Genomic DNA, 24,015 nt, shown 5'->3' on the forward strand with positions numbered 1-24,015 from the left:
GTTGTCAAGAGGTGACACAACCTCCGCTCTAACAATAACCCAAATACATTTGTATTCTTCTAAAGAGCAAGCCTTGTCCTTATCTCTGTACAGTTGCAAGGACCTTTTGTAAAACCTCAAAAATTGTTCTGGGAATCGATGTTGCATCATGTTCTTTCTTCCCACCCCCCCCCTTTTCATTTTTTTTAGACAGTCAAAGCTTTTTTTTATATGATAGAAGCTGGACATTTAGGCTTCTATTTTTTTTTTCCACAAAATAATTGTCTGTCCATGCTGTAACACTGTACCTTAATACAGCAGCTGCATCTGTCAAAGTCCAAGCAATAATTATGTGATCACTACAATTTTACAATGATAAATTGAGCCAATTTAATATATCAGGACACATCATCAATGTTGAATGTAAAATGCTAGAAATTTACATGCCTTTATCAATTGTAGAATTGTGATTATTATTATTATAATTATTATAATTATTATTATTATTATTATTATTATTATTATTGCAGATCTGATTATAGTATTATATTATAGTATAGTATAATAGCATTAATTCCCCCCCTTTTTTTTTGGAAAATATAGGATTAGCATTCAAAATAATATAATTGCTTGCTCACCTGATTGAAAACAAATAGATAACAGCATTTTACCAACATTCATTTTGGATATTTTAAATAAAACAATTGAATAAAATAAAGGCAACTTTATTTTACTTAAGGTTACTACTTATATTTGACTGTGTTTTTAACACATACGATGTTTAAAAGAATGTGTTTTTTGAGATAAGGAAAAAAACAAAATTTTTTAGTTAGATGTTTAGTTTACTATGTAGTTAATTTATCACTATTGATCAACAACATTAACAACTGTTTAAGGAGGGCATTTGAAACATATCCTGATACACATCTTATTAGTATTTTGTTTTATTTCCTGTATGATTAATTGCTCCATGTTTTACAGTAACATAACCACAGTTTAATCTTTACACATTGCTGTAAAAACGAAACCCATCACTTCATTGTGTGTTGTGCTCCATTGGAAATATCTGTCTCCATTTGGTTCCCCGGCCTTCTCTGATTATGGCAGCACCCACACATCATGTAAAATCTCCTTGGTCAATAAATACTCTTTGGTTCCTGCATTACCTTTTTATATCTTTTTCCATGTATTGTTGTGCCATGTTATTGGCTGTGGTTTTGTATTCCTAGCTCTGATTTTGTATTGTATTTTGCATTTTGGTTTTGCATTTGGCTGCCTCCATGGAGACTGCAGATTTACTGATGCCAAACATGAAGCCAGTTTTGCGCTCATTCTATTATTGGTTTTCTTTGTTTTTTGTGAATAGGATAATTATATTTTTTTGCATGGTAATGGACATGGCTAACTCACTGAAATACAACTATCTGTGATGGTGACTAGGGCATATTTATATATATGATAAAGGACTCAAGTCAAATTCAGAATATCAACCATAATAAAAGGCTGTGGATTGTCATTGGTAGAAAACAGAAATTAAATCTTGCTAAAGACTGAAGCGTGTCATCGATATTTAAGGTATTAAGGTTATTAACTCTTAGAATCTTGAAGAATTAGGTTTTGTGTAATAGACTGAAGCAGTCTGTACTACGAGTTGACCCTGGGAATGTTTGTGTTTTCAATTAAAGCTGGTCAAGAAATTATTCAAGGTAAAGAATGCATTTTGAGACTAGTTAGTGTATTTCTACTACTATTATTTTAACTATAGAAGGAAACAGCTTACTATTATTCTTTAAAGCTTTTTTCTTAATTTTAGTTAGCATTATAGACATACTTTAGATGAATGCACATTAAAACAATTATTTGGATAGGGAAATAACCTTATAGAGGCCTTATAAAGTAAATAATTATCCATGAGATTGACAAGCACTGACTGTATCTCTATATGACAAAATCGCATAGGAGTTTTCTTACTGTGTTGGGTGAGTGAGTGGGTGGAGAAATATGTGACTAAGATTTGATCTATAATCATTTTCACATGCTCCTAGTTATCTTTATGTTCAACCTTTTGTCAAAGTATAAAAAAGACTTATTCAGGATACAATAAAACTCGAAACAGACCTAATCTGACCCAATGCTTTCAGATAAATGAATTTCTTCAGCTTCTAACTCACAAACTATATTCCTTTGAAAATGAGCTGTTAGTTAATGTTTGTAATCTTGCTGTGTATGTCAATCACTAAGTGTGACGCCTTTGGTGCTGCTGGTGAGAAATACTAAACACAGGCATGTACAGTATGCAGCCCACACGACTACAGGCACTTTAAGGCTGTAAATTAGGAGCTGGATAATGCTACACTGACAGGATTCAATAAAAAAGCCCAACCGTGTCACTACCGATTCACTACCGATCTGCTGTAAAAGTTGTGTCAATCTTGACCTCGGAAAGTCCTGTGTGTTACAGAGTCTGTGACAGAGTCAAAAGAGGTGTAAAACATTGCCCATGATGACTGCAATGGAGTTGAAAGCAGGTCGTTCATTATTTTCTGCCATGATGACTGGGTTCCTTCTCATTTTCTCTCTCACTGTCAGTCTCTCTCGCTTTCCATATCACCAGTCATATGTACCAGCTCAGAGAGGGTGTAATGGAAGTCACCACTGAGCACCTGTGAAGGATACTGAGAGTGATGAGAAAAGAGAGGGGTCCATGAGGGAGGAAGACATCATGTATGTTAAAGACAAACAGCTGTTTGGGGGAAAAGAAAGGGATGGTAAACTAATATGCATCGTGGGATTCTTTGCATGACTTGAACTGTTAACCATTAAAGGATGCTGACAGGAACAAAAAGCTATAAGCGATGACTTCACGAACTGTGTAAAAAAAAAAATGCTACCTTAACTCAATAAATACAGATTAGGTTTTAAATGTCTGAAGGTGGAATGATGAATGATGATCCTGTTGTTAGATAATTAAATTGAAATGTGCCCCAAATGAACCTCTAATGTGTGGAATTTCATTCTATTTTATGAAGATAAAGGAGCAATTGTGCTATATTGTTTTTTTAATCAAAGAAATTAAATTGCATATAAAACAGTGACAAGAAAAATGTGCAGATACAAAAGCAAAAAACACAATGAGAAGTTCAAAAAAGACTACATCAAAGAACCGAAAATTACTTTTTAATAATTAAAACAGCTGTTGAAAATCATGAATATTGTAAACTAAAATGTGCTCCACTTTATTTTGGAGGGGTAATGAAAATCCAAGGAATTAGATTAGAATGTTAGAATGAAGTGAAGGTATGGCTGTGGAAAAAAAAACAGTCAAAACAAGTACTTTAAATATAAAATATTAATAATTATAAATAATAATTGATAAAACGCATTACAAGGGGTCTCAAGTGGCTCGAGAACACAATGAAAAATGTTCTATCATTTTTAATTGTAAGTTTCAATCCCACAGCCACAGCCATTTATGGCTGGTAGCCAAAGAAGCAAAAAATCGCCATGATGTCTGGGTGGGAGGGATGACATACTATCTCCCTTGTCACTTACAGCAACACTAGCCAATCGTGGGTGTCTGTGAGCTCATGAAGGTGGTTAAGGGCAGATTGTGCTGTTACGCTGCCCTGTGATGTAGCAGTTAAAAAAAGGTGTGGTTGGCTGGCTTCACAAATCTCAGTGGAGCCACATTCACTTTCTTCCTTTCCAGCTGCTAGCTGTCGTATGCTGTGAGTGAACTGGATGTTGGGTGGGATTTGACAGGTGATTAAATTGTGGGGAAAATATAGGGGGGGTGGAAGATATCTTGTTAGATAGAACATGAAGAATACAACCATTGAGAATGACCAAGACTTTTTCAGATGATTTATCACAATGTAACTTTTAAATACAGATTTTTACTTAGTAATAATAACCATAATAACAGCGTTTCTTTTACTGAAGGCAGAAACCCCCAGGTCAAGTACAATTAACTGTATAATAACTGTATTACAGGCACTTCTAATTGTAGAATGTAACCAAACATGACCTTTTTATTTTTAAAAGTATCTAATTTCTTAATGTCTTCTAACATGGAACTATATAAATATATAAATAGAAATCTATTTATTTGTATTATTTTAAATGAATAAAATTAGAGACTTTGGCCTGGAATACACCCTGGATGGAATGGCAGTTTATCACAGGGTGTAATAGCGTAATAGCAATGTCAGATGTGTACATATTTATGACAATTAAACAGCAGCTGTACATTCTGCAGCCGTTCTTACAGGTGCTCTGGCATGTCTATTAAAGGAGCTCTCACAGATTTGTGGAGCTGGATGAACCCCTCTCACAAGCCTTTAGACTCAGTTTCTCCCAGAGCAGAAGATATTGGAACAAGTGGGTTATGGTCATGTGACTAAACAGACCATTCTGCTGCAGTCAGTAATAAACTGTAAAATTGGAAAGTCCTCACACTTTTAGCAGTATATGTGTGTGTATTTATTATATTTTATTCTTAGTTTTGCATATCCATTATGTCCACTTTGTAATGCTTTTCATACTTTCTTTATTTGAATGCTAGGAGATATTTTTCGTTTTGTTATGAGGCTATTTTCGTACATAGGTCCAGCTTTGTTTATAGGACCAAGGGAAGAAGTGCATATTATAAACTCTATTGTAAAGAGTCAGATCATATGGCATTACTAACTAATTTCTTTCCTTTTACAGCCTAAAGAAGATAGTCTAGGCCACCGAACATCCAGCTGAGACTGAAAGGACAACCTATTTCCTCTCTATGGGCCTCAGGGGTCTCAGCTGCACAGTTTGAACCCACTCAGAGCCTTTATTATAGAAGTGGCCCAATTTAAAAACCTGAAACACCTTCTTCTTTCAGGCTTGCTCCACCGGGATCTGTGTGAGCTTTGAGATATTGTTTGAACAGTGCAGCATTTTTTCTATTTTAAATGCAGTCAATTGGACATAGGCATTTTTAAGAGCAGATAGAAAAAACGTTTCACGTAGCGTTTGACACTCCGCTGTGTTAAAATAATAAGCAAAACAATAACCAGACTACAATAAACCACAAAGCACTGTTTGATCAAGCATAGGTTAATAAGTTGTTGCAGGTGCGTCTAGTCTCATCTGTGTAAGGCCAATGTGTGTGCAGATTTGATAACCAGAAGTCACAATTGATTCAACCTGTTTTTAGTCTGTGTAGCTAGGCCTTCAATTAACTATAGGGTGATGGCTCCTGCTTGGTTGGAATGGAAAACCTGCAGCCACTCATGCCCCTTGCAAATATGTTTGAACACCCCTTTAATCGAGGGACGTGATTTGAGCAGAGACATCAGTAGAGCAACATTATTGTGGTTCCTTTCATAGCATTATGTCATCTCTATTGTCAAAATGCTTGTGGTGATTTATTAGAGAACAGGAGAGGGCAGGAAGTCCAGGGAAGTAAATATTAGGGACAGAACATGGAAGGCATTGGGAAAAAAAAAAGCTCTAAAAAAAGCCTTAGTGGTAGTACGTGGGATTGCGCAGTCAGGGGAGAAGAAGGCTCAGAAATAAAATCAGCTGTCCCACAGTGCTTGTTGGGCAGAGTTAATGTAGTGAGACTGCTGGAGGAGCTGGGCTCCACCACCACGGCAGGATTGGCAAGTCTGCTGGTACATTAGGTGACCTGCAGGCCAGGCTGAGCACAACTGACCCAATCTGTGGATTTCAGTCACACCTCACACTTGCTTATTAAAGCTAGAGCTACACGCAATCGGTGAGTCAATATCAACAAACCATCTGTTTATGTTTGATGTTGAATTCCGCAATAGGAAATTGTGAAGACATTACTCTGATTTTAGCGTGACAATGACAGGCAGCCCTTTTGTAACAGACATGGTGTGACTACGTCATACGTTTATTGATTGAAGTGCAGGTCTTTTTGCTCTAAAAGACCCAGAGGTGGCTGATGCATTAATCGATTCCCTGGTACACTGGGAGAGTGAAAAACTATGCAGGTGTTTTCACTAGATAAGGTACAACATACCTCGTACAACATGTCAAGATTATGCATATTCCATTGCATTGTGGTTTGTGTCGCACAGGTATTATATAATATTATATAATATATATTATATAAACAACCAGTCTGATTGGAGGCCGACTGTCTTGACTATCTGAGGTGTCTAATTCTGAGCTGCTAGATCTTGTAGTTTGAAAGGGATTTGAGATGAACAATACAAAGGGCTTTGACATAATATTGATATCAACATTAGGTTGTTGTTTCATTTTATTTACACTCGCAAGGTATCTATTTTCTACTTTTCATTTTTAGTAATACTGTAGTTTTAAATTGGTCAATATGCAACATGGTCACTCTAAATCATATGAATTGCATAGTGTCCCTGTTATAACCACTGTAATATGATCTTGTATCAAGGTTTCGATCCTAACACTGCAAGCATTGCTATTTTCTCGATGATGTTTATTGCTTTCTCTTTTCACTTAATGCAGTATCTAACCATTTAAAGAAACCAAAATCACCCACAGCTCATTTATTCAGGTTGTAGCCTCTCACAAGCATGCTCATGTCTGCTCCGCTACAGGAAATCTGAGCTCCCTTGTTGCACTGGTTTAAAATAAGATAGATTTATTTTTGCAGCTACTTGGCGCCTAGATTACTTCACATTTCTGTTATGTGAGCTCTCAACTAAGCATTACTTGTCATAAGATAGCCAAGAACTGTTGACAAATTTTGACACAACAAACCATTTCAGGTCACATGTTGACAACTCAGGACCACCAGCTTCCATGTATATTGCAAAGTGCTTCACAGAGTAGCATTTGAAGTGTTTTTTTAATTTAAGTAACAGCATTCAGACTTATTTTTCACCATGCAATGTACTTGTTTCATTTCTCTTGACAGTTTGATTGCTTTTCTCTAACATGCCTCCAATGCCAGTGGGTCTAATTTAGGGTCAGAGACTGGTCTAGACCTGGGGAGAAGTGAGCCAACAAGAGTAGCAAAGCGAATGTCGTGTTTTAAACACTGTGAAAGCTGAAAAATCGGGTGCAAAGGGTTAAGAGTTTTTCAAGTTCTTTTTTTTCGCTCTTCACTCCAGGCCCTGTGTAGAGTCCAGTAAAATATAGCATATTGACTTTTATAATTTCTGGAGAGTTATGAGTACATTTACGTTTACAGTATTTGGCAGAAAAAGGATAGACTGGATCTGACTGAGCCAGACAAGTAAATCCTGCTGGGTAACTGCCTGTCTGAGAGATATAAAGCTTCTGTATTCTCCTGAATTATACTGACAAGACAAATAATGTTAATGTGTGCCAGACATTTTGTCAACAATTTTTTATTTATATCTTTTTCTATTTATTGCCTGTGTGTGCTACTGTGGCTAATGCACAAGAATACTGTAAAAGCAATTTATACTAGACAACATACTAACAATATATTATTATTATCTTTTTTCTCTGAAATTGTCTTCCTAAAGCTGATCTATTTATGATTTCTGATACAGAATGGTAGGAATGTAGGGATCTACAAGGAAAGCTGTATGGATTCCATCAGTACTGTGTGTATATATATATATATATATATATATATATATATATATATATATATATATATATATATATATATATATATATATACAGATAGATAGATAGATAGATAGATAGATAGATAGATAGATAGATAGATAGATAGATAGATAGATAGATAGATAGATAGATAGATAGATAGATAGATATATATATGTATAGTTAGAATGTAACTTAATGTAATAGAGAACAGATTGTTGGCATTTAGGGAGGTTCTCATAATTTGCTTGTTATACTTGAGCAAAGAAAATATGTGTATAAACCAAAGCTTAAAGAAATGAAGAAACAAGGGTAGTGCCAAATGTATTTCTGTTAGAGCAGTCAACATGCCACTATTAAATCTGGATCTTTTCCACTGCATGCAGTGTCAGAATGAATCAAAATTGTATGAAGGGAACAGTCTTTATACAAATCATATTTATAAAATATAAATTACATGTTTGTGTTGGATGAGGGGCAAAAAACAAATCCTCCAGACGCTATTACTAAAAGGAATCTGGACCACTCTCCTAATAAATTTAATATTTATGGCATATATTTCTGGTCTACTCACCTTTTGAAATTATACCCCAGCTATTGAATTTTTTATTTGAGAATGACTGAAATATCAAAGAGATTTTTTTTATTCAAATCATGTTGGCACAACTGCATTCCTCTTCTTCACCCTGCGTTTATTCTTGTTTTTGATGTTTAGCAACGTATTTGAATGTTGATCAGGCTGTTTTTTGAAGAGGAAAATGTCAAAGGATTGGAATCTGATCGCAAAGAATTGTGTTTCACAGTTTCTGTAGTACACAATGCTTTCAACTATTATGACTGCACAAGGTGTAGAATTGCACTTTTTTATGGAACCATGTCAGATCAGAAACAATGCCACAGCGTAATTATTGAGTACATCAGGGCAGTTAGCTTGCTTTAGCACAAAGTAGACATTTTTCACTCATGCTGTGCAACTGTGAGAGAGGTATGCATAAACAGGTTGTCTCTCTGTGTGTGTGTGTGTGTGTGTGTGTGTGTGTGTGTGTGTGTGTGTGTGTGTGTGTGGCCCAAAGGTATGGGAATATTTTGGCTGCCAGCAGCTCATTATAGTAATGATGTTTTACAACAGGCAGTGAGACATAAATCTATAATCTCGCATGTTTAATTGGACTGTCAGTGGGACATTGTGCGATTGATTTCACTGTATTTAAATTAAATTACAACACAATAATACATTAAGAACGAAAACATTCTTGATCCTTTCAGAGTCACATTTCAACCTGGCAACATCCGGCATGACGCAAGTAAACGCTGCATATAGTAACAAAGTGACATCATGTGCCAACAACATAGAGTTAAATGCTTTAAGAAGTGGCTGACAGACAGTCTGTCTTTTTGTCTAGTTTTATCTTCTGCACACTGTTCTGTTGTGCGATATCAATATGAGATATTGCTCAGGTAAACATCCACATTCCTCACACCCTCAACAACCTCAGATAATATAAGGATCCTCTGCCCTTAGAATACAAACTCCTTGTATGGTGTGAGGCTATATTTAATTTTCAGCTTGCACAGAGCATGATGTAACATAGTGTTATATGTTATAGAATTAAGCTTCCATTTATTTTACATGCTTTATTTTTTGTATTGCTAATTTTACCTTTTTATTTGTCATGGGGGTTACCACTAAATATGTCACATTGCAGAAAGCCATATATAGTTGTGTATTGAGTGTCTCTATAAAGTGGTCTCTGTCATTTAAGGTTGTGTTTTATGTGTCTGTGTAGCTGTAAGCAGTGTGGTAGTACCCAGGACTGGTCATCCTGAGGGGGCAAAGCAGCAGAGGAGCAGGACTCACTCTGAACCCATCCCTCTACAGAACCGCATGGCCATGTACCAAGCTGCAGTCTCAAAGCAGGACATACTAGGCTCCTCCAACGGGGTACAAAAGCTCGCGCATATGCATACACAATACAGTTCAACAGGTTGAACGCAGTGTTTATCAGTGTGATTCAAATCATGCAAAAACAGCTGGAAATTGCATTAAATCTGTTTTGCACAAATCCTTTTTTTAATATATTAATAATAATAATAATGATTATTATTATTATTATTAATATTGTTAGTGGCTGTAGTAGTAGTAGTATTTATTTATTAAATATGTATTATTAAATATAATATGATGATTATTACCATCATGTTAGCAGTTGCAGTTAAATTAATCTTTCTGCGTCCTTGGAAGGAATGCATTAAAAATAGTTGCTTTGCATATGAATATACTGTCTTTAGTTTGTAAAAGTCGTTTAATACCATGCAGTTAAACAGCTGTGAAATCAGAACATGCAAGAGAGAAACAGAGAACACGAATTTAGATGAGTAATTCATTCATTATTATCATTATATATCTCTTTCCTATACTGTGCCATAAGACTGCTATTTGAATCTTTGCTATTATCCCCAAATCCTTGCCATCTTTTTTCTAAGGAATATTTCCCAGACCTGCTGTTATTGCTCTCGAATATTTTGCCCTTTTCTCTGCTACCATTTGCTAAACATGTGACATGGCAAACACAGATGGCCTTAAAATAATGACCTTAGTCCTAATACATAACATTTAAATGTGTTTTGAGGTTAAAGCTGATATCTTTGTTTTGTGAGTGAAATCCGATGACAATTGATCACTGTGGTTATTGCATATCTCTATAAAAACCTACTTCATACATTGTACCTCTGCCCCTAGAAGCTTTAATTTCACTATAGACCATCTCTGCCCCATATAGAGCATCGCTGCTCCAAATGGTCACGTCTAATCCTTATAGATCACCTCTAGACACATACAGGTTCCATATACCGAGTATAGACCATCACTTCCACTATAAGCCATCTCTGCACCCTACACATCAACTCTTTCCACTATTGGCCATCTCTGCCCCTATATAACACCTCTACCCCCTACAGTCCACCACTGCTACTACAGGTTACTTCTGCCCTCTATAGGCCACCTCTGCCATCTAAAAGGTATTTCTGCCACAAACAGGCCATCTCTGTCCCTACCGATCACCTCTGCCCTCTATGGGCCACCTCTCCCCTATGGGCTCACTCTGCCCTCTACATACCACCTTTGCACAATAAATGTTTTATTCTGATCAACTCTTAACTTTTGAACTGATCAGTTTATTGAAATTAAAATAAGATTGGTTTTTAAGTCTGTTAGCAGATGGTGACAAAGAAAAAAAATTAATTGATTTTCTTTTTGTATTAATCTTTTTCTGTTTATGTCCACTTCACTAGGTCATGAAGGAAACTGATGTCTGCTCTGTGCCTGGGGGACTGGCCAGCATTCGCAGACAGTTTGAGAGTGAAGAAAAGTCATCCACTCGCACAGTTACACAGTTTCAGTACACACAGAGATCTATGCAGGTGATTGAGGATAATTTCCTAACAGATTGTACACAGCCACAGTATGGGATAAAGAGGATATTAGCAATGGCTAAAAAAAATATTGAATTTATTTCAGAATTCTAATGATAAATGTCTATAAAAAATGTATCGGGATAAAGTACTGAAGATTCGTTCCACACAAAGCTTTTTAGTATTCACAAATGCTAATTGCATGCAGGCAGCACCTGTGTGAATGACTAGCAGTTAGAGCTAGAAAATGTAAAAGCAGGCTCAAGAGACTTAAATCCTGTAAAATCCTAGCCTGCCTATCCAAATTCAAGCCAGCCATCCACACCAGTGCTTTCTTCCTGCATGCCCCACACCCTGCAGCGTTCGACATGCCGCTCTAAAGAAAAGATAAGGCTGAATACAGAACGAGAGTGGAGTCTTTAAAAGCTGCTTTCACTTCTATTATTTTCACAAATGCAACAACAGGAGCTAAAGTGCTCTGGGAATTGAAATATGCATTTCTGCCAGTTTGTCCTGTTTTGTCTCACTCTGTGTGAATTAATGTGAGCCTGAAAACAAATTATACTGTTTATTTATTCACAAGCCAGATCTGTAGGCTGATGGTGACACTCTTAGAATGGAGATTTCATTCAGATTTGCACAATGTCACTGCAGCATGCCTCTCATTAATGAAGGACCATCTCTATTGTTCTTGTTGATGCACACTATTAGAACATTAATTAGTCTTGCTTGAATTGATCGTTGACGGAATAGGAGTTACTCCTAATTATCTGTGGATTAGTGTAGGATATTTTTGCTGTGAGCTGTTTAAAAGAAAAGAGAGAGAGAGAGAGAGAGAGAGAGAGAGAGAGAGAGAGAGAGAGTTCGGACTCATGGGAGAGAAAAAATAATGTGTTTTGAGATAAGCAGATTCTATGCATCGATCAAAATTAAGACTTCCTATAAAATATAGAGATTTGCTTTTTATGTGAGAACCAGAAGGGTGCTGTGTGTGTGTGTGTGTGTGTGTGTGTGTGTGTGTGTGTGTGTGTGTGTGTGTGTGTGTGTGTGTTCAAGTACAATTTTATATTGTATCTATTTATTTAAAAGTACCATTTACCAGCTCCAACTCATTGATCTTGTGTTTGAGAGTTTAAGGCACATCCCTAAGCTGGTGCTGTATGGATTCTGGCAGGGTTAAACAGACCAAATGCAAAATAACTGACTAAATATTGTCTAATTTGTGCTATTATAGGCACACTCCCTGTTTGGCAAAGCCTTTGTGTACTCATTATAGCTATTTGTAAATTGTCAATTAAACACAATTTCTCTTCTTTGTATAATACTATTTCTATTTCTATTTCTATTTCTCTCTCTCTCTCTCTCTCTCTCTCTCTCTCTCTCTCTCTCTCTCTCCGTGTGTGTGTGTGTGTGTTTATTGGCAAAAGTTTGTGGACACAGTAAGTGTGGTATGCTTTTTGAGCATAACATTCCAAGTTTAGTGCCAACTTGATCTTGTAATTTCCTCCACTCTTTTAGACTTTGAAGTATGATTATGGACATTTGTGTTCATCAGCCACAAGGGTGTAAGTAAAGTCAGGTAGTGATGTAGGGTGAGGAGACCTGAGGTGCAGTCAGTGTTCCAATTCATCCCATAGGTGTTTAGTAGGGTTGAGATCAGAGCGCTATAGCAGGCCACTCAAGATCTTCCTCTTCAAAACATATCTTCAAAGAACTCACTTTGTGCACAGGGGGCATTTCCATGCTGGAACAATTTTGGGTTTTTGAGTTGAAATGAACACAAAATGTAATTATACCGTATCCAAAGACGTCCTAAACAATTGTGTGCCTGCAGCTTTGTGTTAACAGTTTGGAGAAGAACCACATATGGCAGGAAAGGTCAGGTGCCCCAATACTTTTGTCCATATAGTGTATGTCTTTGCATACATGTTGACATCATTAGAGATACTGCTTATTGAGCATATGTACCCTCTCATCCTACATATGCTCCATAAGCAGTATCTCTAATGATAACTGTACAGAACTGTTTGGCGTGTTTGCCACTCAATCAACCATGAAAAGACAGATTAAATATATTACATCTCATTTTGGAGATGGTTTTCTTCTGACAGTCCTAAGCAACCTTGAAAGTTGCGTTAACTTAAACAACTCAAATTTATTGCCCTCCCTTTAAATAAAACATACGTCTTTTCCCTCTACTACTCCAAGACATAATATATATTGTGATTTTCTAGTAAAAAAGGTGTAATTTGTAATGGCAGTGATACAACCAATACTTTAATAGTTACATAAATTGCAGTAGAACCGTTCAACACTGATTGTGGGTTTTGGGACTAAATGTACTTTATGTTTTAGAGCTTTAGCTAAATTATAATTATTACACATTTTGAACAGGTTTCACACCAGACTATTCAGCAAGAAGTGGCCTCTAGTGTTGAAAACCATCATGAAGGAAATGGTGAGAATTTATTACATTGATTCTTAGTGTTACATTGTTTATACAGTTTTCAAGTTTTGTTATATAAAGCATGGATTTTCTTTTTGAAGATTTTATTACACACACACACACACACACACACACACACACACACACACACACACACACACACACACACACATTTGATTATTTGATCATCAGCAAGTGTGACCACCTCTATAAAACTGAAGATTTTGCAATTTCCTAACATATACTATTTATGTCCATCTTACTGACCTGCTGCAATTGAACATAATTTAGCTTCAAAATGTTCTTTTATCTGTTTTTTTTAAGTAACACTTACTTTTCAAGCCGTTTCTTTGCCCCAGTTTTAACTTTCTTTGAGATGTATTACGCCCATTAAATTTAAAACTGCCTTCTTTTTTCCTCAAAATAGTACATTTCCTCAGTTTATCTTCATGAGGATTATGGTGGATGTGGCACCTAGCCCGGAAACACTGGGCATGATGTACCTTCAGTGGGACCCCAGTCCATTTTACGTTTACATTTATGGCATTTGGCAGACACCCTTATCCAGAGTGACTTACAAAATCCATCTTGTGGCATCACACATACACAATCACTCCTGCCTGGGGCAAATTTTTAACATCCAATCCACCTAACAGCATGTTTTGAACTGGTGCAAAGAACGCAGAGCACATGAAGGAGAGCCACAAAGGCAAAGGGAGGACATGCAAAGTGCAACACTGACAGTAACCTGAGATCAGGATTGACTTCAGGGATCTGTGTCACCAACCCATGCTAGAATCACAATTATCTATTTAGAACAGAGCGTCCTCAAAAATAAAAGTATTCCCCCCAAAAAAATCATTTGGGAACCAAAATGCTTGAACTCTATTTTGGATCCCATGTAATATGCTAAACTGCTTCAATGTAAACAACGTATCCCATTGTGGCTACTTGTCTTTTTGTAATACTGCAGTATGCTATAACAATTAGCACTGTGTAAACTAGGATCATTTGAAACTGTATGAATGGAACATTTCCATATTCATGCATATTCATGGATACTTTGAATTCCTTTTATAAGCGTGAAGGTGAAGAGCTGCTAGTAGCTTCTGACAGAATAGTCATTTATTTATCAATGCTTTTTCATTTATTTCTGCAATCAGTATTAATTTAAAGTATATGATGTATATGATTGCAGAAGAAGAGGAGTATTATCCAAAACTCTCAGCCAAAGAACTGGCACGGCAATTTGAGAAAACCATTGAGGAAGCTGCTCCAAGTAAAAAACATAAGGTAATTACCCATTATTATATATATTTTCCTCAATTCACGCTGGGGATATCACATGCACTATGTACACAATAATAACCAACCATCATAGTACTGATAACATTACTTTTTTTTTTTTTTTTTTTTACTTTTTTTACTTTTACAAAATTATTATTTTTTTTTTTTTACTTGATTGCTCAATCATATCAGATATTTCAAGTATGATGAAAATGGGCTCTAGTACCTCTGCTGAATAACACAATCAAATTTTCTTTCCCTGAAAAAAGATTGAACATAAAGTCAACCATTCCCAGCAGGCCTTGGATGTAAACATATCCCATCAGGTCTTTATGGGGGACATGTCTCTCCAATCAAACACAGTAGGAGCTTCAGGAACAGATTCAGGGCATTTAGAACTTGAACCATTTGATAATGATGAAGACCTGGATTACTTACCACCTCCACCACCAGACTTACTGGAGGATTTCTTTGAAGACACAAGTTTTCCAGAGCCCCCTGAAACACCACCCCCAAAGAAGCACATAATTCACAAAGATCAATATAATAAACAGCGAGAACTACTTGAAGTAAAGCGTCTGTGCAAGCACATTCACCCTGATTTTAGGAAAGAGCTTGTGCAAGATTTACATAACGAGGTAAATGAGATGGACACGGATGAAGAGTTGGTAGGTGAAGTTCAGGATGCCATTCACCAGTTTGAACACACTAGTAGCAGCCCTACCAGGAGCCTAGAGAGAGAATATCTGGAATGGGATGAAATCCTAAGAGGAGAGGTACAGTCTATGCGCTGGATGTTTGAGAATAAACCTCTTGACTGCATTAAAAAATTTTCAGATGATGATGAGGAGGAAAGCAAAAATGTAGTTCAACAAGAAATTATAGCTGGAGGTGATGTTAAAAACACTGCTCTTTTGTTTGAGCCCATGTTAGAGCTAGACCCTATTTCCCCTACAAAGAAAGCTTCTTACAGTGAAATAGGTAAAAAAGATGTTCGGACAGCAGCCTGGTTATTTGAAACGAAGCCGATGGACTCATTAAATAAGATGCATGATGATGGTGAGCAAACCAAAGAGGTTGTCTTCACACAAGAAGCAATGCATGGTAATGTGAAATCTATGCAGTACATGTTCGAAAATCAGGGAATAAATTCTGATACTGAAACCATGGATGAAAATCACCTCCTAAGTCTGAAATCTGTCATGGAAGAGATTAAAGGTAATGTGAAGATAACTGTCTGGCACTTTGAGACACAGTGCATGTGTGTTTTACGGGAGCACTCAGGTCAAATAGTGGAAATTACCTGTGTTCGGCGTGAAGAGACAGAGAAAGGTGATATCAAAACATCACGATGGCTTTTTGAGACACAGCCTTTTGACAAAATCAGCAAAGACCTTTCCGAAGTTCGGCTCATCTCCAGTATTTCGTTGGAAGACAGCATTAAAGGTGATGTAAAAAGAGGAAGATGGTTATTTGAAACAGAAAAGCTAAGCTCTTCAAATGAAGAGTGGGAAAAGGTGCTTAGACAACAGAAAGAGGAGATTCTTGGGGCTGACGTTCGCAAACAATGTATGGTATTTGAGACTCAGCCCATGGATACTCTAAAAGATGACTCTAACTCTAGACCCATCATGACTGAAATCCTTGGTGGTGATGTACAAACAGTAAAACATTTATTTGAAACAGCACCATTAGAAGAATTAAAAGAACTGCCAGAGGTGGGGAAGCTGAAGAAAAGAGTGGCAGCTGATGAAGACAAAGGGGACCTACGACATCAGAGATGGATGCTGAAGAATCCGATTCTAGAGGACATACAAAATGAGAATGATGGGCTTGGCAAACTAAAGAAAATAGTGGCTTTAGAAGAAGAGAAAGGTGATGTAAAACATCAAAAATGGCTTTTTGAAAACCAGAAACTCGAAGATATCCAAGAGGAAAAGAAGGAAGTAAAGAAAATTATTAACATTGAACAGTCAGATGAAGAAAGCTACAAAGGTGATGTGAGGGGGAATTGCTGGGTATTTGAGACCCAGCCTATGGACACATTAAAAGACTTTTCAAATGCCAGATCTTTGAACACTGAAGAAATTGTTGGAGGGGATGTTCAAAGTGCCAGACATTTTTTTGAAACTGTTCCACAAGATGAGTTGAAGGAACTTGCTGAAGTAGGGAAACTAAAAAAATGGATGACAACTGAAGAGGAGAGGGGTGATGTTCAGCACAAGAAACTGGTTTTCGAAAGTCAGCCACTAGAACAAATTAGGGATGAGAAAAGAGAAATAACTAAAACAGTGAATGTAGAGGATATTGAAAAAGTGGATGTAACAAATTACATGCAAATCTTTGAAACATATGATATGAGCAGATATGATGAAAGTCAAAAGATTCAAGTTGAAGGTGTGACTAAAGGCTCTGTACAATCCAACAAAGAGCGTTTTGAATCTTCACCAGTTTATGCCATGCAGGATAGCTCAGGCCACTTTCATGAAGTGAAAACTGTGTGCCGTGAAGAGATTGTGAAAGGAGATGTGAAAACCTGTAAGTGGATGTTTGAAACCTGCCCTATTGACCAGTTTGATGAAAGTATAAGCAAGTACCAAGTCATTAAAGGGATTACTCAGCAAGAGGTCGAAACAGGTACAGTCAAAACAGCTAAATGGCTTTTTGAAACACAGCCTCTTGATGCCATCAAGTACTTCAGCAACATTGAAGATGAAGAGTGTGTTATTAAAGAGACAAGTGATATAGTGAAAGGTGATGTAAAGACCTGTAAATGGCTATTCGAGACCAAACCGATGGATGCGCTGTATGAAAAGACTGAGCTCAATAGTGAAAATGGAAATGCAGAGGTTCATAAAGGTGACGTTAAAACCTGCACCTGGCTTTTTGAAACTCAAGCGCTTGATACCATCCGAGATGAGTCTGAGAATGTATTGCAGGCATGCACTGTAAAACAAGAAGACATTCATGGAAAAGATGTGCGCACAGCTTGCTTCCTCTTCGAAACCGAGAATATTGAAAACATCACTGGAGAGGACTTATGCACTTTAAAGCAGGTAACTGGGATTGATATTCAGTCTGGAGACGTATCACGAATGAAATACATATTTGAGAACCAGTCTTCTGATGTCATGACCTCCACCTCGGAGGAATTCATGCAGCAGCTGAGGTCAGACCAGGCTGAGGACATTAAAAAAGGAAATGTAGGAGACTGCAAATGGCTATTTGAAAACCATCCAATAGATACAATCAATGAGAAGCCAAATGAAGTACAGGAGATGCGCACTGTAACTGACATCCAGGGAGGTAATGTGGATAAGGGCCGATTCGTTTTCGAGACCTGCTCCTTGGATAAAATCCAAGAGATCTCTTCTGAGTCAGAGGTGAAAAAACTACAGAGAATAACCTGTGAGGATGAAGAGAAAGGAGATGTTAAAAATTACACAATGATGTTTGAAACTCAGCCACTTTATGCCATCCAGGACAAAGACGGATATTACCATGAAGTGACCACACTTACCAAAGAAGAGATACTGAAAGGGGATGTAGTAGGAGCACAGTGGTTATTTGAAACGAAGCCGCTTGATTCCTTTAGAGATACTGATGAAGTCTACCTAATCAAAGCAGTTACTGAAGAAGATGTTATAAAAGGTGATGTCAATTCTGCTAGATGGAAATTTGAAACCCAACCTCTTGACAAAATTACTGATCACAGTCAAATCATTGCCAAAACTGTGAAAGACATTGAAGGGGGTGATGTCAAGGCAAACAGAGAGCGCTTTGAATCTGACTTGATGTCACAGAAGTTAGTCCGTACTGTTAGCATGAGTGAGATTTATAAGGGCGATGTTAGGGCAGCTAAGTGGATGTTTGAGACTCGCACCATTGATCAGATCCATGGGGAAAACTTAGAAAACCAGATGGAGACAGTTGTTGTGGAAGAACAGGTCAAAGGAGATGTAAAACAATCTGTGTGGTTGTTTGAGAAAAATCCACTCAATAGCATCAACGAAAATGGGGAGCCTAAGCAGCTCATCCGTGAAGAGATACCCAAGGGAGATGTGAAAACAACAACTTGGCTTTTTGAAACTACTCCATTTTCTGACTTCAGTGCAAACAGTGAAGTGAAAACTGATATCACTGGTAAAAGTATAAAAGAAACTCTTAATGAGCTATACAGTCACAGAATGGTAGAATCCAAAGGGATTATAATAGAGACTGATGAGATCGGGGATGTGCGCATGGCTAAGTATAATCTAATGAATAAAGAGCCCCCTGAGATTCAGAAGGAAGAAATCATCAAAGGAGACTTGCAGAACATCATGATGAATCTCCTCAGCAGGCAAGAGACAAAAGAAAAAGGAATTGTTATCAGTGCACAGGAAAGAGGAAATATCGGTAGCACTGTAGAACAGCTGTTCAACCAGGAGTCTAGCATTAATGTAGAAAAAGAGGAAATTATTCAAGGTGACATTCAAGAAGCCATAAACAACCTACTAAAGGAAGAGAGCATGGGCAAGCATGGCATTCTTGTTCAGGAGGATGAAAAAGGAGATGTTTGCCTGACTATCTATTCTCTTTTAAATAAACAAGAGAACGCCAGTATTGAAAAAGAGGATGTGATCAAAGGGAATGTGAAAGGCTGTCTAGAAAAACTTTATAATCCTGACGCAGAAGAAGTTGTTAAAATTAAGATAGATGACACAGAAAAGGGAAATGTAAACTTTTATTCAACTTGCATTGAGTCAGGGGCTCTGGATTATCTGAAACAGCTACAAACAGAACCTGATGAGATAGAAATAAATAAGCAAGAAAAGGAGGACATTTTGGTTGGTGATATTAGAGGAACAAAACAAAGCCTTATGCACAATCAGGCTCAAATCTGTCGTCTTGTAGATAAGGAACATATTGTGCCAGGGGATGTCTTCAATGCAGTCAAAGTTTTCATGACAGAGCCTTCAAATGAACATTTCCATAAAGAGGAAATAGTAGGAGGTGATTTAAAAGCCACTCTGAACTCACTGACACAGTCTATAAATCAGTCTGTTGTTCTGGAGAAAGAGGAGATTGTAAAAGGTGACATATCCACTGCCCTCAAGTCTCTTCAAGATGCCCAAGTGCATCCTAAAGAGGTAGAAAAGTCTGAAATCATCCCTGGCAACATTAAAGGTGCATTGAAATCACTGAAAGACTTGGCTACTGCTAAAGTTGAAATTGTTATTGAAGATTTAGTTCCAGGTGATATTAAAGGCACATTAAAATCTCTGGAGGATGCCAAACATGCAGTGAAGGAGATAGAGAAAGCTGAAATTTTAAAGGGTGACGTTAATTCAGCCTTGCAAAGTCTAAAAGAGGCTTCTAATGAGCGAAAGCTTTACCAGCAAGAGGTAGAAGTCCAGGGAAATGTAAAAGGGGCAATTCAGCTGCTACTAGAACCTCCTTCAACTCCCAAAATGCAACGCAGGGCCAGCACAGAGGGTGACGTGAAGCTGTCAATTAAATCACTGTATGAGACAGAAGAGCAATCGCAGTCTGAGAAAGAAGAGGTGATAAAAGGGGATGTTAAAGGTACAATAAAATGCTTGCTAGAGACAGCACAACGAGCAAGCCCAACGATTCCCAGAAAAGAACCTATAAGAAAAATGAAGGTTTCCAAAGCAAAAATACAGTCTTCTTCACATAAAGATGATCAGACACCTACCACACCAGTGAGGAATTTAAACAAAACAAGTAAGGCCAAATCAATGCAAAGTAAATCTCAAAAGAAAAATACACTCATCAATCAAAACACACCTAATACGCAGGATTTAAATACCACTGTGCTGGAACACAAAACAATATTACAGACTCATGAGGTTAAAACTTTAAAGACTGAATTTCGCAACCTCAAGACAAACCTTAAAGGTATGATAAAATCAGATAAAACCAAAGAGGTTCCTGCACTATCTCTCCAAGCTCCTGTGCCTGAGCCTGACTTTCCTGCTCCTCCAACTCCTCCTCCAGATTATGATAGCTTTTTCTTTCCTACCCCTCCTCCCATTATCCATGGTGATAATGACCTTCCTCCACCACCTAGTCCTCTTCTTTGTGACTCGATAAAATCAGATCCTGAACATTTACCTCCCCCTCCTACTCCACCACCTCCTCCTGCAACTGAACAAGAGTTCCTTCCCCCTCCTCCAACTCAGATGGAGCTAGACCTCATTCCCAATATAACACCAACAAAGCCTAGCAAAATGACAGTAAAACCAGTCAAAGCTCCGGTTCTATGTAAAGTGCCAAAGCTGGAACCGGTCATATATCTTGATAATATGGAAATGCATTCCAAATCAGCTCCGCAAGAACCTACAAAAAATGAAACTGTGAAAAAAATCAGTGTAGAACAGACAGAATGTATAGTTTCATTGGTCCCATCTACTCTGGTTTCATCTGAGATCCAATCATCTATTTCAGTGAAGCCACCTGAGTCCCCACATCCTGCCTTAGGTCTCATTCCTCCGGATTCATCACCGACACCATCTCTGATAAGTAAGTTCAAAACTCCATTAATTAAAGCTGAGCAAAAATACAGACATCAACAAAAGGAGAGCCACACTTCATCCAGCTCACCAGCTTTTGAAATTGACATGCATGAGTCTGTCAGTACAGCCCTTGAAATGCTTTCCTCAGGAGGCAAGAGCACTGTACATTCTGAAAAGGGCATACCATTTGATTTCCCTCAAGAGAAAACAGAAAATAATGTGACTAAATTAACATCAGACTCAGAGGTATATGATTCATCCAAGAATGCAACACATTTAGAAGCTCCACCAAGCAACCCTTTAATCTCTACCACAAATAAAAAATCTCCTTCTGAATCTGTGCTTATTTCCTCAGATAAACAACCCATAATCTCTAATCAGACATCTCAAAGCTCTTTGGTTCAACATCAGACCACATCTACCACATCTAAAAAGAGGAAAAAATATCGATCCTTGACGACTAGTATTCAGCAAGTGACCTCTACTTCTGTTAAACAGACAGAGATGGTTATCAGCAACTCTGCTCAGGTAACTGCAAATGTGCTTGCACAAGGTGCAACTGTCTCTACAGATGATTCTGTGAGCAGTGCAATTGGGATAGAAAGTGTCCAGAAACAGATTGTAAATAATAGTTTGGCTCAAAAATCTGCAGTCCAAGAAAGTAAGAAAATTCCTGCAAAATCAGGGCAGAAAAAGACATCTCTTGATCAGGGCAGCTCCGCACAGTTAACAATGGACACTGATATTAAAGAAGCTGAGCAAAAGGTTCAGAAAGCAAAAAAAGTCCGAAAGAAAGATGAGGGCACTGAAAAAAAGCCAGCAGCTCAAAATCAAGTGGTAAAGGTGGCACCAGAAAATGTTCAGGTGACAGAGAACAGAGAGAGGAAAGTTACAGAGACAGAGATTAAAGTAGAAAAACAAAACACACAAAAGCAGGCTGAGGATGGTCTTGCCTCTCCAAAGAAAAAGAAGAGAGCTAAATCCAAGAAAGATAAGGACACAGCTCAACAAGCCCAGGGGCAAACACAATGCAATAGCACTCTTCCCCTGCCTGCCCTCTCCTCAGAGGTAAAATCTCCAGTTTTGACATCTAATCAGAAACAAGAGCAATCTGCAGTGGTGCAGGCCCACAAAACCATTCAAGGAGAACACATTGTGGTCCACAAAGAGAGCACCATTACAGAGAGTAAAGTTCAGCAAAGTTTGCTGCAACAGGGCACTATGGTAAAGACTCAGAAACAGGCCAAGATCTCTCTGAAAAAAAACCAAGCTGACAGCCAACAGAAATCTAAAGATGAAAGCATAAATGTGACAGGGAAGCTGACACAAAAGACTTCTACGACTTTGACAGAGAGCACAGAGGCATTACAAAGATGGGCAGAAGCTCAGAAGTTGCTGTCTTATATCTCAGAGTTACAGGAAGTCACAGAAAATATGGACTCTAAGAGTGTGAAGACATTACTCAATGAAATCCCAGAGTGGTTTATTGAACCAGAGGAAAAGAATAGCTTGGTAAAAGCTGTAGAGGAAAATAATTTGGAGAAGCTAAAAACAATTGTAGCTCATGTACAAAATCTCGTTCAAGAAAAGGTAATGGATGTTGAAAATATTGTCACAACTACTGAAAAACATGAATGTGAACCTACATCTGAAAAAATGCATTCAGGCAAGATTTCAAAAATCACTATAGACTCCAAAAAAGTTGAAAAGAAAGCAGAGGGGAAAAAAAATACTCGTGAAAGTCGTAAGCAACAAGGCAAAAATCCTCTTGATCCCAGATCACCATCACCTTCATTAAAAATGCGCTCACCTTCACCCACATTTATTACCATTGAATCGAAAAGAAGAAGTGAATCACCACAGAAAATAGTGCCATCACCTTCACCAAATCCACCTACTCCTCCGCCACGCCGGTCCGAAACACCTACGTCACGTTTAATAAGAGCTTCTCCATCACCAACTCTAGATAGAGCCAGCAGTCTAACAAGGCTCAGAGAAGCAACAGCTAAACTTTCTCGTGGACCTTCACCTGATCCTGCACATCATCCTGCGCCAGTCACTGAGAAAAAGTTTGAGAGTGTGGAAATTCCATCCACATTTTATTGTCATATTATTGCTGACTCTAAGCCTGCTGAGGATGGAAGGATTTTAAAACAGCGCAAAGACTCTGAATGTTCAGAAGAAGTGGTTAAACTTTCTCGCGGACCTTCTCCTAATCTTGCACATCATCCTGTGTCAGTCACTATGAAGAAGTCTGAGATTGTGGAAATTCCATCCATATTTCATTCTCAAGTCAAAAGTGATTCTAAGTCTGCTGAGGACAGAAGGACCCTAAAAGAGCATAAAGACTCTAAATGTTCAGAGGAAGCTGTGTCCAAAAAGGAGACATCAATTCGGCAGCGGGTTCAGGAAGTACAGAAAGACACCATTTACATCCCTGAGAAGTTAGGGCTGAATATGGAGGAAAGTGAAAGTCAAGTACCAGAGAACAAAGAAGACTTACTAGAGGTTGACTTTTCTGCATTGGTCAAAAAATTTGAGAGCCCAGATGCAAAGATAGACATTAGGAAAGAACCTACTGATGCCCTAGCACAATTTCGCATTGAAAGCAAAGCCCTGGCTAGACAAGACCAGGCAAAGAATAACAACAAGTTTGTAAAAGACAATTTTGAAATGACTGAGCAAAGCTCCTCTGTAAAAGTAGAGAGAAACAAACAGAAAGTGCAGATGTCAAGAGTAAGCAAAGTCACACCTCAAGATTCAAAGCTTGAACCTGAACAGACAGACGGGGAGATCTCTGAA

General features: G+C 37.7%; 1 protein-coding gene across 1 annotated transcript; it reads left to right on the forward strand.

The window, feature by feature from the left end:
* Positions 1 to 2,683: 2,683 nt before the first annotated feature.
* xirp2b (xin actin binding repeat containing 2b) lies at positions 2,684 to 24,015 on the forward strand (the record flags this gene model as incomplete). Its single annotated transcript, XM_046844925.1, has 7 exons — positions 2,684 to 2,747; positions 9,336 to 9,490; positions 10,840 to 10,968; positions 13,354 to 13,417; positions 14,604 to 14,698; positions 14,962 to 16,431; positions 16,540 to 24,015. Coding segments are annotated over exons 1-7 (9,453 nt in total), but the record flags the coding sequence as incomplete, so codon positions are not given.

This window comes from Silurus meridionalis, chromosome 3 (assembly GCF_014805685.1).
Source record: "Silurus meridionalis isolate SWU-2019-XX chromosome 3, ASM1480568v1, whole genome shotgun sequence".
NCBI classification, from domain to species: domain Eukaryota; kingdom Metazoa; phylum Chordata; class Actinopteri; order Siluriformes; family Siluridae; genus Silurus; species Silurus meridionalis.